The sequence below is a fragment of the Cebidichthys violaceus genome, unplaced genomic scaffold (assembly GCF_023349555.1).
Source record: "Cebidichthys violaceus isolate CVI_PGR_0920_01 unplaced genomic scaffold, fCebVio1.0.p SCAF_20, whole genome shotgun sequence".
NCBI classification, from domain to species: Eukaryota; Metazoa; Chordata; class Actinopteri; order Perciformes; family Stichaeidae; genus Cebidichthys; species Cebidichthys violaceus.
This window is the reverse complement of record NW_027176373.1, coordinates 1,316,615-1,342,218: the sequence shown is the minus strand read 5'-3', so window position 1 is coordinate 1,342,218 and position 25,604 is coordinate 1,316,615. Positions and strand designations below refer to the sequence as shown.

Here is a 25,604-nt window from a genome sequence, read left to right as displayed (position 1 = left end):
CTATTTTGATGATAATACTTACATAAATAGTACGTTTATCAATGCAGAATTTGTATTTCTAATGGGGTATTTTTTTTTAACATTGTAGTGTTTTTACTAATAAGTGAAAAATCCGAGTACTTTTCTCCATCTAGCTCTTTCACAGCTGCTTTGTTACAGTCAATGTACCGTTAACGCTTTCGATATTTCCTACGGCACGTGAAGGCAGCGCCTCGCTGGGTGGGAGGGGATGTTTATAGCACGCAGTAAAAACTCTCAACACACGCCACCTCTCTGTTATTCTCCAGCACCAGGCGGGTTGTGTAACTTACGAGTGCGGGACAGAAGAGACCGGCAGCCCGCAGACACGAGCAGGACGACGAGCGACCCGACCCGAGCAGCTGTCGATTGATTATTCATTGATTAGTATTGTCTGCACTGCCACCACCATCCCCCCCGGTGTATCTGACACACAAAAAAAAAACAGTCAACGCCGCTACCGAGCATGCCGTCTCTGCGACACTCGTACACGGTGACTGTGCCGGAGGAGCCGGCCGCTTTCCCCGTAGACAGACCCGACCTGCGGCGAAAGAGTCCGTCGTTGTCCCGCTCCAAGCTGGTGAACACGTTCATGGGTCTGATCATCAACCAGGCCAAGGTGAGTCCTCCACCAACACCACCACCACCACCACCACCGCTGCTGCTGCACCTCTGCTTCTGTCTCACCTGTCTGCGAGCATCAGCCTCCTGCTGATACATTCTCATTTTGGTCACATTTTATTTCTCTTTTTTTGAAGTATGCACTGTTTTACTAGTACTATATAAAACAATGGGGGCTGAGTCTTGAGCGGGGGGGGGGGGGGGGGGGGGTCTGTCTGGGCCTTTAGATTATTTACATTTCTATGGACAATACATTTAACATAAACAATAATTTTGGATGTATTAATTTGTTTTCTTCAATTTGTTTCAAATGCAATCGCATGAATATGTTTAACCCAGATGTGTTGTTGAACGTGGTTGAAGAAAGTTGAAGTGTTCGTGGAAGTTTTCTTTACTGTAGATCATAAAGTAGATCAAGTATGCTGACACCGCAGTGTTTTCCACGCAAATAGCGCAGTCAAATTAGTCATGTCCAGTGAAAAAATATCATGGCTGTGCTTATGTAGAGAATAAACAGACACCATGAAATATGGCCCCTGTGTGCAGCTTTTAAAAGAGGGAAAAAAACCCATCAAAAAATCACAACCATCTATTAATCGCTTCTCATCTTATTCCACTTTGGCACCATATGGGAAGCCACAGAGCGCTTTGTGGAGGTCCAACTCTGACCTTTAGGCCGTTATCTGCCCTTAAGTGGAGAAGGAGGAGGAAGAGGAGGAGGAGGAGGAGGAGGAGGAGGAGGGGGGGTGTAAGCACACAGGCATGAACACAATGCAGGGGAGTCGAGAACAGCGGCTGCCTTGCATCAAAGGAACAATTCGAGTGGGACGTTGTTTTGCGTAGTAGGAAGGAGCTCAGCTGATAAGGAGAACAGGCTGACACCTTATCATCTGCCCGGTACATTTTGTTAACACACAGCCTGCATATACATGATGTGTTTACGCAGCAGTGGGGAGGATTTTGGTCACAGGCCGCACTTGAAGTCTATGTCCTCCTCTGAAGGGGATGTTCTTGGCCTGTCCACGGAGGATCTGTGCTCTCATTGGTATGCATGCTCGCGTTTACACGGGACGTACAGCGGCTTATTGCACCGACTGTTCTCCGTGTTATTGAGTAGTTTTAAGTGCTTCTAGATTGAGTAATGGCGCTCGGTGGGTTGGTAGGACTTGAATATCTCCACAACCATGGGATGGACTTCCATGAATTCTAAATATAGACATTCATGATACCTAGAAGAATAATCCCAATGACTTTGGTGATCGTCTGACTTTTTCGTCTAGCACCATCATCGGCTCTTCGTTATCTATTAATCTGGCTATAATCCGTGGATCTTTTGGTTTATTAAATTTTTAAATAAAAAAATTAAAAAACACAATTTCCTAAAGCTCAAGGTGATCAAGACATCTTTGCTTGTAAAATGTCTTCAAAAATGTATCGAAATATCACGATCGACTACTCCACACACACACAAATGTGTCCAATACTTAGTTTTTTTGCCCAAATACCTGCAAAACTATTCCCATCTTTGTGTTTATTGTGAAGTGACCCTTCGTTAAGTCCCGCCCCAACGAACGCAGACTGGCCAATCATAATGTTGCATCGGCCTTCAGCGCACGGCTCTCTCCCAAAGACTCTCATGCAATCGTTTCAGATGTTCTTCATGTTCAGGCTGGTTTTGTTGATTTGCGAGCTCGTCGTGGTTAAACTTTGTGTAATAGTGATACTCGTTACGCTGTGTTCTGCAGGCTTTATAGCTTCTATCTTTACTATCACTGCTGAATCAGTTTGTATCATTCAAGCTCATATTGTAGACCCTTCTGTCTGCTTCTCTTCTCTTTTTTTTTTTTTTTTTTTCTTTCTTTTCTCCAAAAATAAGATGTTTGTTCATGAAGTGCAGTTAGTGGCAGTGTGGGCTCCATGGCAGCTCTGGCAGCTCAATTGGCAAATGTTAGCATGCTAGCAAGCTAAACTAAGATGGTGAACAAGATAACCACACTTCTTCAGACTCTTATCTTATCTAAGCTATATCTTAGCTTGCTTATGTTAGCATTAAGCCTCACGGAGCTGTAGACTCTTAAGTTGAGTTCATCACATGCCTCAGGAGGCAACGTTTCAATGTGCTTTTGTAATGCTAGTCGGTATTTTACGTCGCTTTCTCTTGCAAGAACGCTTTTAGAAGCGTGCCAGAACTTTGGTAACATGTTGGACGTCTCCCAGCCTTGCTGTTATGTAACAGAGACGCATGTTTATACTCCCTCCAGAGGAGTGGCATAGCTGGCACCGTGTGTGTGTGTGTGTGTGTGTGTGTGTGTGTGTGTGTGTGTGTGTGTGTGTGTGTGTGTGTGTGTGTGTGTGTGTGTGTGTGTGTGTGTGTGTGTGTGTTCCTCCGTCACATGTTCTGCGGCCTTGACCAGGCATGCGTCGCTGGTTTAGGACACGGTGTTCTCGATCTCGCTCTTTCTTTTTCTGAAGTCTTCCCAACCAGTGGAGAGCCGTCTTGCTCAGAGGTTACCTGAATGCAATCACCTCCTCTGGTGTTTTGGATGGGTCTTTTTTTTTTTTTTTTTTTTTTTTAAGATCACAAGCCGCCTGCTGAGCATGCCAAACCCACGCTAGTCAGTATTCACCAGTGCAGTGCAGCACACTGGGACTCAACACCATATGGTCACCTTCAAATGCTGCAGAGAAGAGGAGAGACATAAGGGGGGGGGGGGGGGGGAGGGGGAGACAGTTGAGATTTCACAGTTCTATTTTCAGCTTTTGGAGCAACATGATAACCACCACAATACACTAAAACCTCTCCACTAACACAACATAGGATGTACTAGGGCTGAACTTTTTTTTTTTTTATCAAAATCGCAATATGGCCTACTGCAATTTTCAAATCACAGGAGGCGCAACATTTCTTAATATAGTCTTAATAATGAGACTGGTGCCGATCCCCGCAAACATCCCAATGTAATCATTTCTTCATCCGTTTCAGTGAAGCAGAAGCACACTGTCGGCGAACAGACAGTAGAACTCCAGAGTGGGAATGAACTACAACATGTTTACATTGACCGCAGGTCGCTGACGTCGCCGCTCAGTTTACTGTTTGTGTGCAGACATGTTTGAGTCAGCGTTTTTCACGTGCGCTTCCGTCATTGCGTACGCGTTGAAGCGCGACGGTGCGTAATAGCTCCGTGTCATCGAGTTACACTGTTACTACGTTCCCTCATTCCGGATGAGCTACAGGTCACAAGCCAATATGTCACCTGTTAATAAGACTTAGATTGGTCCTTACTCGCGGTGCACCTCCAGCTGAAACATTATGCTACATTCCCGCTAATTAACAAATCTCTGCATTCAAAATAAATAAATGTTCTTCTTCACGTGAGCAGACGGGCCAAACAAGTAGTGATGTACATTAGTGTAGTACACTAGTTTCTCACACGTTGCCGCTGTTGGGTGCGCACGCAACGGCATGAAAGTGTCCCCAAAAAATGGAAGCCACGACATCTCGATCGCCCCCTGGTGGCCGGCTGCTAGGAAGCGCTTGATTTTTAATATGCAGCGGCGTTTTCAATTCGCCGAGCACGTGTTTTTAAAAAGTCAAAAAGTGAAGTCGATCGTGTTCATTCAACTGCGGCAAGCCAAATTTGTGATTTGATATTGTATTAACTATGTAGCCCGAGGATGATGTTGGTTTATTTTTTGCTGGAAGTCAAACATTGGTGACCGAATATTCCATCAGGGAGCATTTTATTAAGCGTTTCGAATGAACATTGGTGGCAGTGGGTCCCTGCCAGAGCTTTCAGAGCCTTGCATCAGTCCGCCCAACAGATGACCAACTCTACAGGTGGCACATGATATATCGCACAAACATGTCGATCCTGTTCTCAGGCAGGAATTTGAAACTCTCCACACAAACAACTTGACACCGTTGCGTTCTACGGTTTCCCAGCAGAGCTCTTCTCTCTCTCTCTCTCTCTCTCTCTCTCTCTCTCTCTCTCTCTCTCTCTCTCTCTCTCTCTCTCTCTCTCTCTCTCTCTCTCTCTCTCTCTCTCTCTCTCTCTCTCTCTCTCTCTCCGGGGCCGTCGTCACGCGCTCGTGTGACGTCGCTGCGGCGTCTGGAAGGTTCTTCGCCGCCGCTATTTCATCGGCGCCTGTGGAACGGTCGCTGATGTTCCACAGCACGGTGCTGCCAACAATGTGACCGATGTCAGATGGTGCGCATTGACTAAAGGCCAGACCGTCCTTTCGGGCTTACTCACACTTGAGGAATGTAACAGGGCTGCTGTCATGCAGTATAGTTACATCATACTGACGACCGCGTGCAAGCTGATCTGTTGCGGCAACAGCAGGTCAACGCAGACAGAGAGGAGAAAGAACAACTAAAAATCTGCATGGACACTTTTAGAACACGGCTGCGTTGTGTCTCTTTAGCATCAATACATCATTACATATTCATGTGACGAGGCAATAGCTCAGTTGTCGGGCTCTATTTACGGGTTTACATTTGAACTGTAAAGTTCAATGACCGTGATAACTGAACGCATTCCCTTCAACGCTCCAGTTTAGAGCCATATATTCAAAGTGGACCAAACAAGTGAGGCCCGTTACTGCCATGGTCCCCAACGTTGACCCAGCCGTGAGCCTGCTAGGTCTTCCTCATGCTGTTTTTAAAAAGCTTTGTTGCGTTTTCTGTTCAGTTTACAATTCTCCAGTAAAACCATGAACACACCAAAAATCTCCTTGCTTTTCTATTTGAGCAGAACAAGAGTCCTCAAGGCCTGGTGGGACTGAGGAACCTAGGCAACACAGTAAGTGCTTTTACTTCACGTCGTGGTCCGATGTACAACACGCTGCACTTTGACCCACCACTTTTTTTTTTGTGTGTGTGTTTTCCAGTGTTTCATGAACTCCATCCTTCAGTGTCTGAGTAACACCCCCGAGCTGAGGGACTACTGCCTGAGGAACGTCCATCGCACAGACCTCAACAACAACAACAACAACTGCACGACGAACGCCGCTCTCATGGAAGGTAGGGTGGAGAGCGCCGAGCTGTTCAAAGCACAAGTTAGCGGCGTAAATGAGGAACACTCGCAGGCGTGAGTGGTGCCTCGTCCACGTTGAGTCACTTTATGGCTCAGCAGAAGGTCACGTATTTTTGTGTACTCAGTGTAATCTGCATGTTGCCGTGCATTGACTCGCTGCTGAAGACCTGACAACCGTTTACCTTGATCACTTACGCTGCAAAGCGGAGAGATTATTTAAAAAAAAAAAAATACACGTTTCATAGTTTTAAAATGTTTTCCCACATGTGCGAAAAGAGCCAAAATGAACACTGTAAGCGGACTGCTTGATTGCTGTAAGTGAATTAGGAACGAGTCTCAAGCTTTTTTTTTTTGATCCATTTAAGCAGGTTCCTCTGTTTACTCGGCACAGAATGAAAGGGACTCTTTCCCTCCTACGGGGCTCTTTAGAGGGTGTGTTGGCACAGAATGTTCTCGCGGGTCACAGTGTGCGCATCACAATGTTGCCAAGTATGTTTGCACCTACAAGGAATTTGGCATGGCCATTGGTGCATCACACAGTGCAATATAAGACATAGTTAATAATAGGAATGTGAGAAGTTACTATGGAAATAAACGGAACAGTATAAGAGTATGTTGGAGTAAGTTATCCTACTGATGATGTGTGTTTTCCCAGTGCTAAGGCTAAAAGGCCATTCTTTTGTGTCACGACTGTATCGCTGTAATTAGTACAAAAAAGAAATGAGCCTCACCCATTTTTATTCTTATCTTCTGTTTAGTTTTTTAATAATTCATTTATGTGAGAAAATATTCAACTCAAGGTTCCCACTTTGGAGCTTTCAACCGCAATGGCTCTTCGTCGGTTCATGGAACTGGCTCAGGTGTCTTCAGTGACCGACTTAAAGTCACGTCACCGGCACGCCGCGACACCCGAGCCAGTTCCATCCGCCGATGAAGACCTTGACATGCAGTTGAAAGTAAGTGGACGGTGAGACGGAGTCAAGAATTACCTTCGATGCTAAAAAAAAATAATTCATATTATCGGTTAGGATGAGATTTTTATTCAGATTTTAGTAAAAAGAAATTAGTATAAAAGCCGCCCTGTCCGCTCGTTTTTATACACATCAAGTTCAAAAGCTAATATTTGTTTTCATACAAATAAGTAGAAATCTGCCAGAAGTTCAGACTCGTTGGTGCCGCAGCTTGATTTACAGAAATGTCTTCGTCACGGTCAAACATCTGCCGATGTCTCTCAACACATTGAGTTAAATATGTTGAATTTTGGTGTTTTGAACTAAAGAAAGCTCTTGTTCTCATGATTGTGGTCTCATTTTTTTTTGTTGTCATTATTTCTCTTTCCTTCGCCTCAGAGTTTGCAAAGCTGACTCAGAGCCTGTGGACCTCTGTGAACAACGAGGCCATCAGTCCCTCTGACTTCAGGAGCCAGATCCAGAGATTCGCTCCCAAATTTGTGGGCTCCAAGTAAGTCTTCCCTCCTCCTCCTCCTCCTCCTCTGCTTGCAGGCAAAAATAAAAGCTGATTTCAGGGTGAAGAAAGTAACGATTCTCCTTTTTGTCTCCTTGCAGTCAGCAGGACGCCCAGGAGTTTCTACGTTTCTTATTGGACGGTCTCCATAATGAGGTGAACAGAGTGACGGTCCGCCCGAAGGTGTTCGTCGAGGACTTTGACCACCTCTCGTAAGTCAGCATCACACACACACACACACACACACACACACACACACACACACACACACACACACTTCTCACCTCTGCTCCCAATAAGTCACTCATAACCTGCCCTGTCACTGACACCTCTCACTGCTGCTGTCTGCCCGAAAGGTGGAAATAAACTGTGGAAATATTTATAATTACTACGTCATTAATTACCTTCGTGTTGTAGCAGCTATGTGGCCATTTTCTGAGCTAACATTATGTTAACTGACAGTAGTCGTATGTTCCAGACGTAAGAAAGAAACTTGCATAATTGGATACACAGACAGCAACTTTTTCATGTGATTTATTTCACATTGGCATTATATATTTTTTTTTTGAACTGATGTTTTTGTACTTTCACGCGGAACGCGAATATTACGCGGCGAAAAAGTCGCTGTAATTCTTCTCCGGAACGAGGTCAATATTTATCGTAGCTTTTGCGCCGCCAATAAAGGCATCAACCAAACGCGTTGTCTGGAACGGACATATTGAACACTATAGTGTACAACAAGGCGGAGGCAACGGTGGAGCTTAGACAGACGACGCTCTGGTATAAATAGTTTTTGACCTGAATGTCTGGTTTTGTTCACAGGGATGATGAAAAAGGCAAGCGGATGTGGAACATGTACTTGGAGAGAGAGGACAGCAAAGTCGTGGGTAAGGGATTAACCTTGATGGGCTGCATAATGACCTCCAAAACCGCCCTTGAATTTAGAAGCATATTAAAAGTAATTCTACGTGTCTTGTTTCTGCCTTTTTTTTTTTTTTTTAGATCTGTTTGTTGGACAGCTGAAGAGCTCTGTGACTTGCACCGTCTGTGGCTTTCGCTCCACGGTGTTTGATCCATTCTGGGACCTATCCATACCTGTTGCACAGGTTAGCACACACACACACACACACACACACACACACACACACACACACACACACACACACATATATACATACATACATACATACATGCACAAACTTTAGACAGGTTTAAAGACTGTAAAGACTTTTGTATTGCAGTGGAAAACAAGTCATTTCTTGTCTGTAATTATCAAATTCTGATGATAAACGGAGAAAGTGGCCAGTTTCGTCACGCTGTATCATACATACCATAAATACAGAGTCTCGTGTAGTTTTTCCGTTTCCTGACTGGACATGCTTTGCACTCCGTCTCCGCAGAAGAGCTCTGGTGAAGTGACTCTCAGAGACTGCTTGAGGCTCTTTACGAAAGAGGATGTGTTGGACGGGGAAGAGAGACCGGTAAGGAGCCTCCGCACTCCACGATCCTTTCGTAAAACACGGATTCTACAGCAGCAATGTCTCACTGCCCTCTCCGTCTTTGTCTGTCTCCCTCTCTCAGACGTGCAACCGATGCAAGACCAGAAGGAAATGCACCAAGAGATTCAGCGTCCAGAAGTTCCCTCAGATACTCGTGCTTCGTATCCTTTCCTCTCATATGTGTTTTTAATGCTTACATCATGCAAATCTATTTAAATTGACGGTAGTCTTCCTGCTAACATATTAGCATATACACTGAGACGATGGCATACCAGAGACTATCTGTAGCAATGCATCATATTTCATGAGCTGATCATATGTTTCATGTGTAAAAACCTGTGAAGTAGCTCAGAAACGGAATGGTTTATGTGGTCTAAAACCTATTTAACTGATATATTCCCGTCTCAAATGCTGTGGAGCAGAAGTACTCAAAACACAATAATGTAATGTTTTGAGCCGGTGTCTGCTCCTTGACTCGACGTTCCTTCTCAGACCTGAAGCGCTTCTCAGACTCCAACATCCGAACCAGCAAACTCTCCACCTATGTCAACTTCCCCCTCAAAGAGCTGGACCTGCGGGAGTTCGCCTCGGAGAGCAGCGGTGAGTTATTATATATTTTTTGCCGAAGGTGACACACACACACACACACACACACACACACACACACACACACACACACACACACACACACACACACACACACACACACACACACACACAGTCACCGGAGGGAGAGATGAGGGAGGACAATCCGTGCACTTTTCCAAGTTCGGCTGGATTTGATGAGCAAGGTCTCTCTTCGTCTCCCTGCAGAGCGCGCCGTGTATAACCTGTACGCGGTATCCAACCACTCGGGAAACGCTCTGGGAGGCCACTACACGGCCTACTGCAAGAACCCGGCGCTGGGCGAGTGGTACAGCTACAACGACTCCAGGTACGGACTCTCGGCTCTACTCCCGTGTCGTCACATAACCTCACATATCGTCTTATCGAATTGGCAGAAAGCTGTGCTGTCTTAATTATACTGCATGCAGCTGCTGTCAAATGAAAACTATGAAAATTAAACTGTTGTGTGTGTGTGTGTGTGTGTGTGTGTGTGTGTGTGTGTGTGTGTGTGTGTGTGTGTGTGTGTGTGTGTGTGTGTGTGTGTGTGTGTGTGTGTGTGTGTGTGTTCTGTGCAGGGTGAGCCCAGTGTCCTCCAGCCAGGTCCGCAGCAGCAACGCCTACGTCCTCTTCTACGAGCTGGCTCCCCCCCCACACAGCAAATATCAGACGTGTCGGCTGTAGACGCCAGCGGAGGAGTTGATTACGCCGCACCGCACTGGTGGAGCCGGACGGACGGACGGACGCCGCCTGCTGGGAGAGAGCTCCGCCTACTGGAGAGAGTCCTGCCATTACAGACTGTGAATGTGGAGCACGAAAGACGTGTCGCAGGGAAGGGGGGAAAAAAAAAAAAACCCTGCCCTCTGACCTTCCTCTCAACGTGTTTTGGAGAGAAAAGGATGGATGTGACGGAACGTTGGATCGTCATGATGTCAAACTGGGCTCATACGTTGGATGGAGCTGAAGTAACGCAGAGAAAACACTACTTACATTTAAAAAAAAAAAAAGAAGAAGAAAATAAAACAAAGGTGTAGAATTCAGCTCAAGGCACAGCTGTGAGTCAAACTCAAAATACCCTTTTGGACTGTTTTCATGGTGCACATGCAAAAGTGGAGTCGCTCAACAACAAAAAAAGACACTTAACAGCTGTGCCTGGACCTGAATCTGCACCCAGTCAAGTGGATCTTCTTTGTCTTCTTCATGCACTTTGGACATGGACTATTAACCATAAGGACATTGAAAAATGTGACGACATTGCAGAGACTTGGGGAAAATGCCTCACACAACAAGTGCAAGATATAATTTATTCTATTTAACAGGATGCCAGTAAATGAAAGAGCATACTGTACATACGTCATTGAACAAAGCCTTATAGGTTCCTCTTAGAACAGTGGGAGTCCGCTAATGTAGAGAGGATGGTTGTTGTTTTTTTTGTCAAAGCACATATTATTTTTGTACAGTATTTATGGACAGCGCAGTGAATGTAACTGTTCTGTGGGAAAGCCAGACATACCAAAGCAGCTGTGTTAAAAAAAAAAAAAAAAAAAAAAAAAAAAAAAAAAATGCATCAACAATACTTCTTGCAGCAATAATGTTTGCTGACTTCACACCTAAGTCAGTTCAGAGTCTATACGTGATTAAACTTCAATGTTAACTTATATTGCATTATGTGTATTTTATTTGACCCCTTTTTATTATCCAGCCAGCCAAATGGAAGACGAGGAGGTTTTATGCATCGTTCACCATTCATCTAATCCAGTGACGCTGCTGAAACCGAGCAAATGGAAAACACAACATATGACGCATTATCGCCTCATAAAGTTGTGACAACCCTCTCTGAGCCGGCCTCTCCCTCCAGCATCCAAGACCGTAAACTGGTGGCAGTCAGTCCACTCCGTTTGGTTTTGTTACAGTTAGTTTGTCATTACATTTTAGTTACGTAAAAATGAACTTCTTTTTTAGTAATTTTTTTTTTTTTTTATCGTGTAGTCTCCCCTCCTCCGTCCAGCCTCGAGCCAGGTTGTGACAACATGGGGGCTCGTCAGGATCAAATTGACCATTTTGCTTCGGTGAAGTGCTTTGTGGTAGTTGTGGTTCTGTGACAACGGGGGTTTGTTTACTTGTATTTGGTTCAAATTGCAGGCTGTGCCTACCTGTTTAAATGCAAATTTGGGGAGTACAATGCATGAGTTCTAATGGGGGAGATCAATATTCTAGTCCTTTTTGTCTTTTTTGTTTTTGTTCCACACAGTTTTCTATCATATAGTTTGGTAACAATCTCTGACAGTGAGTTTGTTGCAGCTTGCCTTTTCTTTTTTTTTCTCCAGTTATGACAAATTGTAGACTTTCCTCTTTTTATACCCAGCAGAGCAACAATGGCGTTTGTTTAGAATTTCTGTCCTCGTGATGGACTTGATGCCTATATACGCTCTCCTTTGAGCTCTGTGTTTGGTCTCAACCAGCTCCTGAGGGAAACATCTGACTCTTCAGTGGTTTTAAAAACGCTCCATTATGTTCACCGGGTTGTTTCTAACTTTGTCTGTTTGGTGTTTGGTGCTGAGCAGGTATTTGTGCTTTGGGATTACACAGAGCTCACTGCTGTGGCTAGAAATGAGGTACAATGGAGCAAAGTTGTGGACCGGAAAAAAACAAAAGCCCCACAGAACCGTTGGGTGAGAATTCTCTGTGGGTTCATCCCAACAAGCGACACCTTTTACATTACGCACAGTAATATCATCCATTGTTAGTATACAAAATATTAGTGCAGCTTTTAGTCTGCTTAAATGTAGTAATAAGAAATGTAGCAGATTTTAATGTAGTTAAAGTGATGCAACCTGCCATATAATAAAGACAAATGTATGCAGCTTCATGAAGGGAGGTAACCCATGTAACTTTGTGTAATAATAGTATTGGCTAGTACTCTAAAACCAGTGAACTTCAAGTATGCCATAACTGGGGGTTTTTTGTGCAGTATTAGTACATCAAAAGTTTAAAATGTGTATTTTCTCTTATTAATCACCAGTGTTGCGCACATCCAACATAACATTAGCAGAGGTCGGTGAGCTTGCAGTGAACTTCAGGCTAAATGAGCAGAATGCGGTCCGATCGGATCTGTGTCAGAAACACCTTTAACCCACTTAAAACAAGGCCGTCTGACAGGGGAGACTATTTCACACTGCGTCCACTAGGAGGAGCTGTGTGGAGTGCTCAAGAGCCAGGTTGGGTCAGATTATGTCATATTTACTCAATATGAATTACATGGCAATTTTTGTAATTAGTAATGCAATCCATTTATTAAAAAAAAATATATATGAATACTTTTGGATCACTTCAAAAATCAAAAAATGAAATCATTGCACCTTTATAATAAGAAAAACATTTAGTTCCACAAATATTTTTTAAACCATTTCAAAACATTTTCCATGCAAATTAAATGCATCTTGCTCTTGTTAGACAAGAGGAGCGCTTACTCAAAATGTTAATGTTTCATTCTCAATGTAAATATAAAGGCATGAAAACTCAATTTACCATGAATCATCATTGAGAAACAAAAACAAATAAATCACCGTCAACAAAAGAACCTGAGAGGAGGAACTTACTTTAATAAACTGTTGAACATATTTAGCATTTAGAACAGATCAAATCAAATTACCCTCACAAAAACATGCCTGCATTAACATAAAGCCTATTTTTGATAAGTAATCCGTGACAATGTAACTGATCTGGTGGCACATTTTTTCAAATGTAATCTGGGTTGATTAGTTTGTGATCTGTTAACGTAATCTCAATTACATGTTATCCGTTACTACCTGATCTTATCATGACGTTTGTGTGAAACCCGATGCTGACATTTATTATATATTGTGTAGCCAGTACCTTGACATGAGTACCTTTGGCTATCTGACAAATTGTCTCTCAGATATATATTCTGTTAAATGTGAAGAAAACTGAGGACAGAAAGGAACCTTTGCCACATCAGGCAGAAAACAACAACCGGCTACCTGACGTTTAAAAAGCGGCTCCATATATCATCAGCCGGTTATCACTCTGACCTGGAACCAAAGGTTCACTATGGGACACCACCTCCGTCTGTCCTCTCTCTTATCCGTGAGACACCGAGCTTGTTAAAGCCGTAGGGGAAAAAGAAATGTGTGTGTTGTGTGTGTGTGTGATTAGGTTTCTGTGGCTTAGACAGATGATCTGTTAGTGAGGGAGCCAATTTGTGAGGAGAAAAGATAAAGTTATCGGAGCGAGGCCGAGTGCCTCTCCCTCGACACTGGGGACAGTTTGCGTACGCACAGCTAGCCGGGATCAATGACATGATGTGAACCTGGTATACAAGGGTTGTGGGAAAATATGGCCGGTATTTATCAACTTAATATAAATCAGACGTAGTCCATCAAAATATGACCCGGTTTGATTGATTGCTTGCTGGTATACTGAGACATCATATCTCATAATGATCTATTGGGACGGGATTGCGATGTCATCGTGTGCAGACGTTCATGGCTCCCAGAGGAGGAAGACTTTGGTGATCACCTGACTTTTCCTCTAGCTCCATGACATTTTAGGTTTTTAGTGAAATGTCTCAATCAATATGTCAATTGCAAATACACGCACCCAATATACAAATACACACTCACTCATAAACTCTTCTGAGAAATATTTTTAATGAAAAAACATTGTTTATTCATGCAATTTTTTCGATTTTGGGAACGTCTTCTCTCAGACTAGTGGAAAGGAAACATCCCAAATACACATTAAGGTGTTTATTTTACTACACTTTGTCTATTTGGGGTTAGCATTAGATAATGCCTCATTTGCCTATTTAAACACACATTTGCATATTTAAACATACAGTTTCAGAAATAGTATAATCAAAAAAATAATTTTTCAATAAGTACTCTGGGGAAGTTTCATGGCAATATCTATTCATTTATTTGCTTTTACCCTATTCACTTGGGGTATCACCCCTTAAAAAAACAGCCCTTATTAGTTTGTTTTTATTTAAATGTTTGCATCTTTACAGATACGCGGAGAGGACACTACCCTCCCCCAACATGCATGCACAAGCAGTCCCTCTGGCTCCGCATGCACACCATATGGGCTGATCACACAGCTCAGGGTATTAACAGTAATTTGCCTCCTGCGTGGGAGCAGAGCTGTTTTCGTCGTCGTAACCAAGCGCTCCCTATGTTGACACTTCCACAGCTAATGACCATAAAACCGTGAAGGCCTCATGAAAGCTAAAGTCCACTTTAACGTGCAGTTGTGATATCACAGGAGGTTTTTTTTTTGGTAGATGTTATGTAATATAATGTGTGTGGTTTATGTTTATTTACCAGTAAATAATCTGAAATAAAATATAGGCCCTAGTTTAGCCTATATGTAGCTGTAACCAGGTCAAGGCTAAAATATAAAGAATCTGCTTTATGGACTCTGAGTAGTCAGACAAGAGGAAAGTATCACATTGATGTGGGTCCCAGCACAACAGTGTTAGGATAACGCAACAACAAAAAGATGGCCGCTTCACTCAGTCCAAAATAAAGTAAGAAGTAGGGGAACTGACAGGAAAGAACAAGTAACAATAATCAGATTGAGAGTCGGACACAGCAGCCTTTTTTGGTGCACTTTTCATTATTGGAAAACATCCAACAGTGTGATAAAAATGAGACATTTAACTCTATTACAGACACATAAAAACACATGTAAACATAATATGTATATAACAATATACAAGTATGTAAAATATGCATATATATGTGTATATTTGACAATATTGTATATTGACGAACACTTTATCCAGAGGGAGGCGCTAACGGGCGGGAATGCGAAGTACCTCCTGCCAACTGCCGTAAAACCGCGAAGAAGAACTCGGGCCGTCGTGACGTAACTTCCGGTGAGATCCGCAACTGTCGTCTACTATTCTTTATGTCCCTGTTTGTTTCTCTGTTTCTTTAGTTATCTATTCACTCTTCTACTTATCTATTCTCTTACTCTATCTATGCTAAAGCCATGTCGTAATCGACTTGCTCCCTTTTATTTTGTTAATCTTAGCGTTAGGGGGTAAACAGCGAACGCTAGTTGTGTTAGATAAGCTCCACTGTTTACTGTCCACCTGGAGCCACATTTTCCCCAATACAGGCTATTCTATGGGTGCAACCATCACGTAGGGAGCATAACCTAAGGATAAAGCAGTCACATATCACGAGACTAACCCTGGGCTGGACCTGAGTCAGCATCGATGCATTTTCTCTGGTCCCTTACCCTCAGCGAGTCACATCACTCCCCAAGAAACGTTGCCTCCCTTAACGTGTGGATTTCATGAATCAAGTTCGCATCTCCACCTCCGGCAGTGATGAAGTGTTCCACCAAGCACCTGAGCAAATCAAAGCCACCAACATGTTCTAATAATACAATATAATGTTATAATATCAACAACAATCCCAACAAGAAACGCTGTTTTATAAATATCAAAAGCTTTACTGATTAATGATTTGATTCTTCAGCATCGTCTGGATATGATAAGTTTGTGAAACACGGCTAAATTACATTACATTACATTACAGTCATTTAGCAGACGCTTTTATCCAAAGCGACTTACAATAAGTGCATCAACATTGGTAATCAAAAGAACTACTAGTCACCACTAAATCATTAAATGAAGCTGTTTTTATAACATTCTAATAATTATAGGGACTTTTGTTTGTGGTTTACTGAGAAAACACGAATCAAAACTGTAAGTTTTCTCCCTCTAAGGGCACAAGTGTGTATTAAATTACAAGCGAGCCCCATCCGCTGCTGAAGCAGCCTATTTCTTTCGCTTAATCAATAATAATCCTAGATTTCTTTTTGGCACTGTAGCCAAACATAATCACAAGCCTGTTAGCCGGCCGTCCTTTACAGCTGATCATTTTTATCTCCTGCTACTTCTGCATAATAAGTAGTGCAATATTCATTTGTTGAATCCCATATAATCTCTGTTCTTACACATCTTGAGATAGTCTTTCTTGAAACATTGTTGAGCTATTGAGCCCCCTTCCTCTGGACCTCCCTGCTGACGTCAGACAGTCTGACTCTGTTGAGGCCTCTGAAATGCAAGTTGCTTATTCATTGATTTCTTAAGGCCTTGCACCTGTTACATCATCCTTCCAGCGGGTTGTTCTGAGGCTCAATGAATTTATTAAGCCGTCGACTTGTAGTCAGTGTTTGTTCTGTGAACGAGAATGCTTTAAACTTTATGAAAATAACTCCCCCCCCCTCGTTTCTCCCTCTCTCCCCCTCGTTTCTCCCTCTCTCTCTCTCTCTCTCTCTCTCTCTCTCTCTCTCACTCTCTCCTGGGTGTCAGTGCCTCATTCCAGATGTTTGGCTGTGGATCTTAGTCCTCCAGGAGGTCCAGCCTCTCCTCTTGTCTCTCTCTCTCTCTCTCTCTCTGTCTCTCTCTCTCTCTCTCTCTCTCTCTCTCTCTCTCTCTCTCTCTCTCTCTCTCACTCTCTCCTGGGTGTCAGTGCCTCATTCCAGATGTTTGGCTGTGGATCTTAGTCCTCCAGGAGGTCCAGCCTCTCCTCTTGTCTCTCTCTCTCTCTCTCTCTCTCTCTCTCTCTCTCTCTCTCTCTCTCTCTCTCTCTCTCTCTCTCTCTCTCTCTTTCTCACTCTCTCCTGGGTGTCAGTGCCTCATTCCAGATGTTTGGCTGTGGATCTTAGTCCTCCAGGAGGTCCAGCCTTTCCTCTTGTCTCTCTCTCTCCCTCTCTCCATTGAGTGCATGTTGTCCTTGTCTCTCTCGCTCCCTCCCTCTCTGTGCTTGTTTTTCTGTCTCTTATCTGTGTGAATGGTGTGCTTGAGCTTTGCCTCCTGTGTTTGTTTAGTCTGTCCTCTTTATAGGTCTCCATGGTGGAGCACGGGTCATGTGGCTCAGGTCCTATCTGTCTGCCGGCACCTGGAAGCTGCTTGACGTGTTCCCGGATCGTTTCTTCGTATGTTTACGATCTACAATTTTGTCATCCTGACAGTCTCTACTGTTAGATTATTGTGTTGGTCAGTTTTGTACCTGAAATCTATTGCATTTCTGTTCTTCCTTAGCCTATAAATAAAATACTCACTATTACTTATCACAATAGCAACTGAATCAATGCCATTGTGCTTTGTACCAGCACACCCAAAATCTTTGACAAATGGAATTTGTATTACAAGTTAAATTTGACCTAGCCCTTCCCCTTGGTTCATATCAGCTGTCACAAATCATACCCTCGTCTCTAACTTATCCACCAATCCGCTAAACAAGCCTTTGCATGATTAATATTAACTCGCGTACAATCTACGGTAGAAACATAGATTGAAAGCAAGATCGAAATTTGAAAATAAAGTTAATCTCATGCAGAAATACCAAGTTTGTATAGATCAAAATGATTTACAGGCCTACAGCATCAATCAGGACGTTTATTAGATAGATGTTTTCAGTAAGAGGAGATAACTTAACTCCTGACTCATTTAGAGCAAAGATATTTGACATTTTGATGACTTACCACATCGATAGTTGTCTGTCTGACAAGGTTTTCATCAAGACTCACAGTGAGCAAACTCCATCCATGAGATGTGCTTTAAAGCTCACTAAAAAAACTCGTAGATCCTCCTTGATTTGAGATTTTCTCAAGCTACTAATTCTAATCACGAGGATGAACTTCCACATTCAGTCGTCACCGTTGAATCAAAGCACCGAGCTGAGACCAGTGCGTCTAAAATTAGATTGAACGTTTCTTTATCATATGCTGCAAACTCTAATTGAAGACGTCACAGATAAGATACCGCATCCTCATTACATTCATAAAATGAACAAACTTGTATATTATGTATACTTACATAATCAGCGCTGAGACGTTACCCAGCTGTGGTCATTGTTACATAACAGATGTGATATTATGTCACAGAAATCAATCAAGAGAACAATAAGAAACACGTATGTATTAATAATTTATTAATATAGCATTTTTTTAAGAAAAAAGTCAATGAAAAATACTCGGCCAAAGAGAACTTCTAAAAGAATTTGTGTTTTCTGTATCACGGTGGCACTGAGGCGACGTTCTCTCTTTACCATAGACTGCTATCGTAAAAAAACTGGCTCATTATTAATCTACCCTGCATGTTGAAATACAAAAGACCAAAGTTATTAGATGTAAAGGATATTAAAGGAAACATATTTTATAAATTAAACTCTCCCGACAATTACATTCAATCCATTAGGAAAGGACTTTCCACTCCATTTCAAACTAAAGGTACCGTTTTATGCCAATGAGGAAAAAACATGACAAAAATATAAAATAATTTGTATATAAAATAAATTTGTCATCCCAAAGGATGGTCTTTTGATCAACCAAAGATTATTTCAAAATAGTAAAAATTGACTTTAATGTCGTCCTCTTGGCCCAAGTCATTATTATCACGTCATATTGTTTTATTGTGATTTGAGCCTTTCAGACATTAAGATCTTTTCATTGTCCTGTTAAGTGGGTCAGGATTGGACTGGCCTCAGAACCTCCCAGTGTACTTCAGCACACCGAAGATACCACCACCTGAAAATAGAAAATAAATATATTTGTAACATTCAATCTAAACCTACGTGCTTTCTTTTTAATTATTTGTCTGCGTGCTGAATACTCAAAATATGATTAGAATTAGTAAATAACACTCAATATTTTTCTTGCATTGCTATTTAGCCGCCAGTTTGCCAACTTGAGAGCAATGTCCATTGCTCAGGTGGACAGTGGATTGATATGGTTAGGAATAATGAAGGAAAAATACTTAAATCCTTCAATTTAATAAATACTAAAATCCAAAATAAGCAGATAGTCTTGAGTTTTGATTGTTATGAGATAATAAGTAAATGTTATAAGACACAGTCAAAGTTTTTACTTACTGGCCCAAAATTATAATTTATTATCTTATAATTTTTTATCTAGAATGGCAAATCTTTATTTGATCAGGATGATGTGTCATTGAGGAGGCAGAAATGAGGTGCTACGTAAAGGGTGTGCTTGTATTGTACTCACCAACAGCAGCCACCCCAGCGATGGAGCCGATGGCAATGCCGGCTATAGCTCCAGATGAGAGTTCTTCTGATGGAACTTCCTCCAAAGGGATGGTTGTAGCAATTGAAGGCGTTCCCGTAGAAGGTGCGGTTTGTGTAGACGCTTCGTTAGGGGTGGATGGACCAGGGTTAGATGGACCAGGGGTGGATGGACCAGGGTTAGATGGACCAGGGTTAGATGGACCAGGGTTAGATGGACCAGGGGTGATTGGACCAGGGGTGGATGGACCAGGGTTAGATGGACCAGGGTTAGATGGACCAGGGGTGGATGGACCAGGTGCCGTGCTCTGGGCAGATGCAGTTGGGGGATTGATGGTGGTAGGAATTGGGTTTACAGTGGACTGCGCTCCACACAGCATGACTGTGTCAGTAAAAGCAAAAAGACAGAAAATGGTAGAAGGAGAGTCATTAGAATGTTCCCTATATGATAGCGCATTAAAAATACATGTAAACTCAGATCTAGATTTCCACAAATGCAGGTAGCAACGACGCACAAGTACCGACTTCATCTCAACTTTGATTTTGTACAATCTCACCGCACATTTTTAGAGCTGCCCATTTTATCAACATCTATAAAATGTCAAAATGTTTGTCGACTAGTCTCTTAGTTAATCATAATCAACAGTATTCATGGAGCCATTTAATGTTTGACAGTAAAGATCTACACATGTTTTATTAATTATAGGGACAATGTCAAAGATAATAAACCTAATCATTGACCAACTTGTGCCACAGCTTGACTAACCCCTCTAAGCAAACACTATCAACATGTATGGCCCTGAAGCTATGACCTCTATCGATCAACTTTAGCCCAATAAGAAGGATAGGGTTTCAGCTTTTTTTAAATCGCTAAAATGTCATACTCAGTAAAGAGACTTCTTTGTCATAAAGTAGGAATTTAAACTGATTTTATGAAGGTAAAGGTACACATGTCCAGTGTTGTTCAACCCAATGAAAAAAAAATCTGGACCAAAATCCGTTTAACTTAATAACACGTACAAATGCAGACTTAATGAGTACATGTCTTAGAATAATTAATGTTGTATTAACATCTGTTCCCTGAACCATGAACATGTATTAATCGGTTGCCAACATGTATAACTGTATAACAACCAGGCAACAAATCTCTTCTTGTTAATAATCAATAAAGCATTGGTAAATGATGTATTAACCATCAGTAAAGCCATTAGTTACAACTTGAAAACTCTGGGAAGCTTATAAGATGGTGTTAATAAGAAAAGTCTGTATAATAAATGTGGAGATTAATCAGTTTTTTTACCTGTGCCAAGAAGGCAAAAAATAAGGACTGGAAGATTCCGCTGCATTGTCTCAGAGTGTCGGTGCCACACAAACAGGGAAGAGATGTGTCTTGGAAGATGTTCTTTGGATTATGAGCAGGGCTGCTGGGAACACAAAAGCACAAACACACTTCATTTCTGTGCAAACACACATATAACGTGTCCTCGTTCCTACCTGCGAATTAGACCCTATCTTGGTCATAAACAGGAAAACATATTCTTAAAAAACACATTAGTTATACCTACTTCTGCACTGCAAAAAAAATAAACTTGATAAAATCAACCTAAACTCACTTTGTCCACTTTTTTACTTGCTGAAAAAAGTTTCCAACTCCATTTTAATCAGACCCAAATGTATCATTCACGTGAAATTTACAGTCAACCTCAGAGTTTTCGAATTACCATGAATGATATCGTCTTTGAAGAGAAGGATGAAATACTGAAATAAAGTCAAAACTTTGTTCACATCAGCTGCTGTGTGATGATCCTGTGCTATCTACCCCCATATCACTGTTCCCGATAAAAGAAACCAGACACGTAAAATTACAAAAACATCTTTAACTTTCAAGCTTACATTTTTCGTGGTCGTACCTGAGAACTTGTAATTAGGAGACTAATTACCTGCCCACTGCTTTTCAGGTAAAATCAATAAATAAAAAAAACTGGTACAAAGATGTTTCTCTTTGACAGACAGATTTATCTGTGCTGCATGCTAATTACTATGAACAACTCCAGATTTCTTTCTAGCACATCTCTTTGAGGAAAGCTGTGTTACTCACCTGAGAGGCTGTCAATGATGATTTTCTTTTCCCGTAAGACCAGAGGATATTCTGCTTTTATGACCCCTTTATCACACTACCCCATCATCTCGAGCCCTCCCATCTTTACGTGGGTGTGTATGTGTGTGTGTGTGTGTGTGTGTGTGTGTGTGTGTATGTGTGTGTATGTGTGTGTGTGTGTGTGTGTGTACGTTCTGTTATATATCACCAGCTCAGTCATGGGGACAGGGCACGTATTGATTTTATAGGCTTATTATTGCTTACCACAGGGCTATATTTGGTTTTTATGGTTCATGGCGCATTTAGGAGACATCGGTCAGGAAGTACTTATCGTCTCCCCATAATGCATAAAAGCAAAAGTGGAGCTTGGAGTGTGGGTGGACGAAGCACGAGTAGCAGCCTGATGTCAAGCTAACTGCTATAGTGAATTTGTGCCATGTGCAGGATTTGGCTACTCCACTTTTTTCAATTTTAATGGCATGTCTTTAATAGGAAGAGAAAGAATCAATACAGTACCAAAAAGGCCCGTCGGAGCTCTTTGTATCCTGGTGGCAGCCAATTAAGAACATGTCAGATGTAGCAATGGAGCTAACGGCCAAAGCTGAGACTGTCCTCACAAGAAAAATTACAACATTGATCGCGACTTGATTAAAAAAAGATCGGTGTTTCCCTGACGGGCGCCTTTTGAATGAATTATGACTTTTGTAGTTGTCAGGTGCAAAAGCAGAAGTATGATATTGTTATATGTAAGCCCCTTGTGAATAAAGTTGGGGTGGATAGTCCGGTCATCACAGATTGTGATTGTGATACAGTTTCCTATCAACAGTCAACATTGGTTTCATTTGACAATGGCCATCTTTAGCCAACCTTCACCAAATAGTTTTTCTGCCTAAACCAAAACCAGATCTTTACCATCGTGTGGCAACAGATCACAAAACAAATATGTTATAATGAATAACAATACCCCCAATACAAGGCCGTAGGTGGTAGAAACACTTACAGAGTGAATTGCCCTCCTTTTGCAGTTGTTGCACTGGTTTCCTTTAGCTTGTCCTTGAGTCAGCAGCACTGCCTAAACTAGGCAGTTTGCATCGGTAGCTGGAGCAATAAAGATTGATCCAACAGCCAACAGAGCCTTGCAGAACAAGGTTGCTGTCGAAACGTCCTTCAGTTTGCTCTGCTTGGTGAGCTGCTCAGCAGACTATGGCTGAAAACACACTGTCACCACAGCACAACTGCATGCCATTTACATGGAAACGGTGTGGAAGACTCACAGCTGCCAATTTTTTCCCAGTGACCAACCTGTAACCAAAAACAATCCCCTGCCTCCAGCCCAGTAAGCATTCTCCCTTATTGATAGCCAGTATATCTTTTTTTTTGCATTTAGTTATCTTGGTGTACGAATGTGTACTGGTACATGCCCAGTACATGTGTTGGTGTCATGCAGAGGTTGTGCCATTGGCCACATCATCATGTGGAAACCAAAGAGAAGAAACTTTTGACCCATTAGCGCTTGGTGAGCAAGTTGCATTTGAGTTGAGTTTGAGATCTCTTGTACCCGAGCAGCTGGTTAGCATAGCTTATTAACTCAAAGACTATAATGAGGGGATAACAGCTGGCCTTGCCCTGTTCAAAGGTAACAAAATCCTACTAATATTACTGTCAAATCACAAGTGTAAATAACAGAAAACTGACAGTTTTATTGTTTGGGTGAGGTTGATTGTAGCGAGACAGAGTAAAGAGCTGTTGCTTCTCTGACGTTCCAATAATAAGACAACTGTGTTGTTAAGGTAATGCTTTTACATTAAAATTAATTCAAACAACCAAAATGTCGCTAGAAAATTACAACAAAAAAAATATAAAATACAAGAAAACAAAACTAATACACCGGAGACACATTTGTGATGGATGTCAGTTTTGTTTCCGGAGAAAAGGACCAAAGTACCAAAAAGATCTCTCACAAGATCTGGATCTCCCTTTAGGTTCAGTTGGCAAAAAAACAACTGTATGATGATCCGTCATGATTGGATTGGGTGGTAATCAGTGAGCAGGTCAGAAATGTACTGGGAAAGCCAAACCATTAAGTGCTTCATAGACTATTAGTAGAATTTAAATTGTTTCTGTATTGCACTGGGAGCCACTAAAGTGGTTTAAGTACTGGAGTAATGCAGTGTGTTTTGACTTAAGCTGAAGCTTTTGTGATTCTTGTTTTTTTTCCAGCAAACAATCCAGTAAAAGAGCATTACAGCCGTCTAACCTGTTTGAGATAAATGCACAACCAGGATCATTTTGACATATGAATCTTCTTTGGATGCACTTTCCAATTGATAAAACGGTGTTGTGGTTATCATATCCAATTAAATTCATTATAGTTTACAAGTCTGTTTATCGGACCGAGATAACTTCATGAGGAAGTTATGTGTTGTTATCAGAATATAATAGCCTTTAATCTCTACTTTCATGGATTGACCCTTGTGGAACCCCTTTAGTAGATTTAAAGCTATACCAAACAAACACAGATTCTCCTGTCTTTCACTTAGGGAATACAACCTGTTACGAACAGTCTGGTCTTGTTTTCTCATAGACTGGTATGAAAATAATCGCGGACTCCGTCTTGATATTTGTGCTATACTGCCAGTGTGTTTTGGAAACAGAATACCGAGACACGTCACCCTCAACGACAATACGTACCTTCTACAGATAACATGACATCCTGCACTCATGGGACAAGTTGTACTTTACAGCAAACATTAGAAAAAGCGCTTTTCCTGTAAACTCCACCAAAATACTTGATGAAGTTTGGCATTATGCCTTTTTTATAGTCAATATTGTGTGTATTTGATTGACTCTTCAATCAAAGTAGCAATAGTTTGCTGGCATTGGGGAGTTTAAATGGCTACTCACTGAATATTTATAGATTTATTAATGGTTATGACATGGCAGTAGGAGGCTTTTATGGTATTACACTTTGGTCTTTGCTAGTACAAAGGCATGACTATAAGATAAGATACATTGAGATAAAATGTACTTTTACTAACAAAGATTGCTCAAAAATTCCATCATAATTGCGAATGCATTTACCTTGGCCAGTGTGGTGAAATGTCTTAACATTGTCCTCTAAATTGGCCAGACCAAGATCCTGAATGATTGACACATGTACACTACGATTTCCTTTTGTGAATCTGTTAGTTTTTGAATATTTAACTCCGGTCTGAAAGTGCGATGACCCAAAATAACACCTGATATTCTGAGATTACACAGGATAGAATGAAAGTTATAGTTGTAGTTTGATTGGAGAATCCACCTTAAAAACCTATAAAAGCACTGAGGACAATTTACTACAACAATCGAATAGACCATGACGTAAAGTTTGAAATGATCTTTCTCATACTGGAGATGTGGTAGATACATGACTGCTACGAGTGCGCTACATATCACATAAAGGATTGTGTTTCTTATTCCAATCCCGGTGGTGTGGCAGCTGAAGAACTCATTGCAAGAACTAAAGAACGCATACATCTTTGATGGTCAATGTTCTAAGATTTTGGGCTATTATTATATCATGTCTTTTGTGGAATAAAAAACATCCAAAATACACATTTCGGTGTTTATTTTACTTCACTTCTTTTGTAGATTTCACCTAAATTCACCAAAGAAAAAATGATTTACCTTTATTCAATATTCAGTGTTCTGTAAATGTTTGCAAACTAGCACATCTTTAATTAAAGAATTCTTATTTACTTACATTTAACCAACTGGGGAAGTTTTTATGCAATATCTTGTAGTTACATTTTAACATTTTCACCTGGGCTGTCTCCTCTTCATCAGCCGACGTCTCAAGCGTTGATCTTGCACCAGCACACCCTGCAACAATAAACTGTGAAAGAAAAACAATGGTCTCTGTTTTCTCATGACCTCTGCATTTGCAAACTCAGAATTTACTGCTCTCTACATTTTCAGAAGAAATGAAACTCAACTATGTTCCCACAAAGGGTCAACAGTGGCAATAAGGAAACACAAGGAATAAACCCTAACCTAGTCACACCTTATCTGGAGACACGGATGCTCTGGTCCTTAAATTTATTGTGTTCTGTGAGTCATGGAATATTCCAGAAATTCAAACGGAGCACGAGCAACGATGACTCTTTATGATGTGAAACTTAAGACTTTAATACTGACTGCCTGACGGCTTAACTTGGTCACC

The 25,604-nt window shown here is 41.6% G+C and overlaps 1 protein-coding gene and 1 long non-coding RNA gene across 11 annotated transcripts; one reads left to right on the top strand and one right to left on the bottom strand.

The window, feature by feature from the left end:
- The first annotated feature begins 264 nt into the window (after positions 1-264).
- Positions 265-10,899, top strand: usp2b (ubiquitin specific peptidase 2b). The gene is made up of 12 exons (XM_068715631.1): positions 265-637; positions 5,394-5,441; positions 5,530-5,662; positions 7,025-7,136; positions 7,241-7,351; positions 7,962-8,026; positions 8,142-8,245; positions 8,540-8,620; positions 8,721-8,799; positions 9,131-9,238; positions 9,452-9,572; positions 9,820-10,899. Exons 1-12 carry the CDS (start codon positions 485-487, stop codon positions 9,923-9,925), a joined length of 1,221 nt encoding a protein of 406 aa, XP_068571732.1. The 5' UTR covers positions 265-484; the 3' UTR covers positions 9,926-10,899.
- A 7,297-nt stretch (positions 10,900-18,196) lies between these two features.
- Positions 18,197-25,204, bottom strand: LOC137876230 (uncharacterized). 10 transcript variants are annotated; one of them, XR_011103434.1, is made up of 4 exons: positions 25,190-25,204; positions 20,603-20,726; positions 19,286-19,684; positions 18,197-18,808 (listed from the first exon to the last, which is right to left on the bottom strand). It is a non-coding gene; the product is annotated as an uncharacterized lncRNA (long non-coding RNA). The 10 variants fall into 10 exon arrangements; XR_011103431.1 differs by lacking the exon at positions 25,190-25,204 and adding an exon at positions 22,401-22,418; XR_011103427.1 differs by lacking the exon at positions 25,190-25,204 and adding an exon at positions 21,401-21,545.
- Positions 25,205-25,604: the final 400 nt, after the last annotated feature.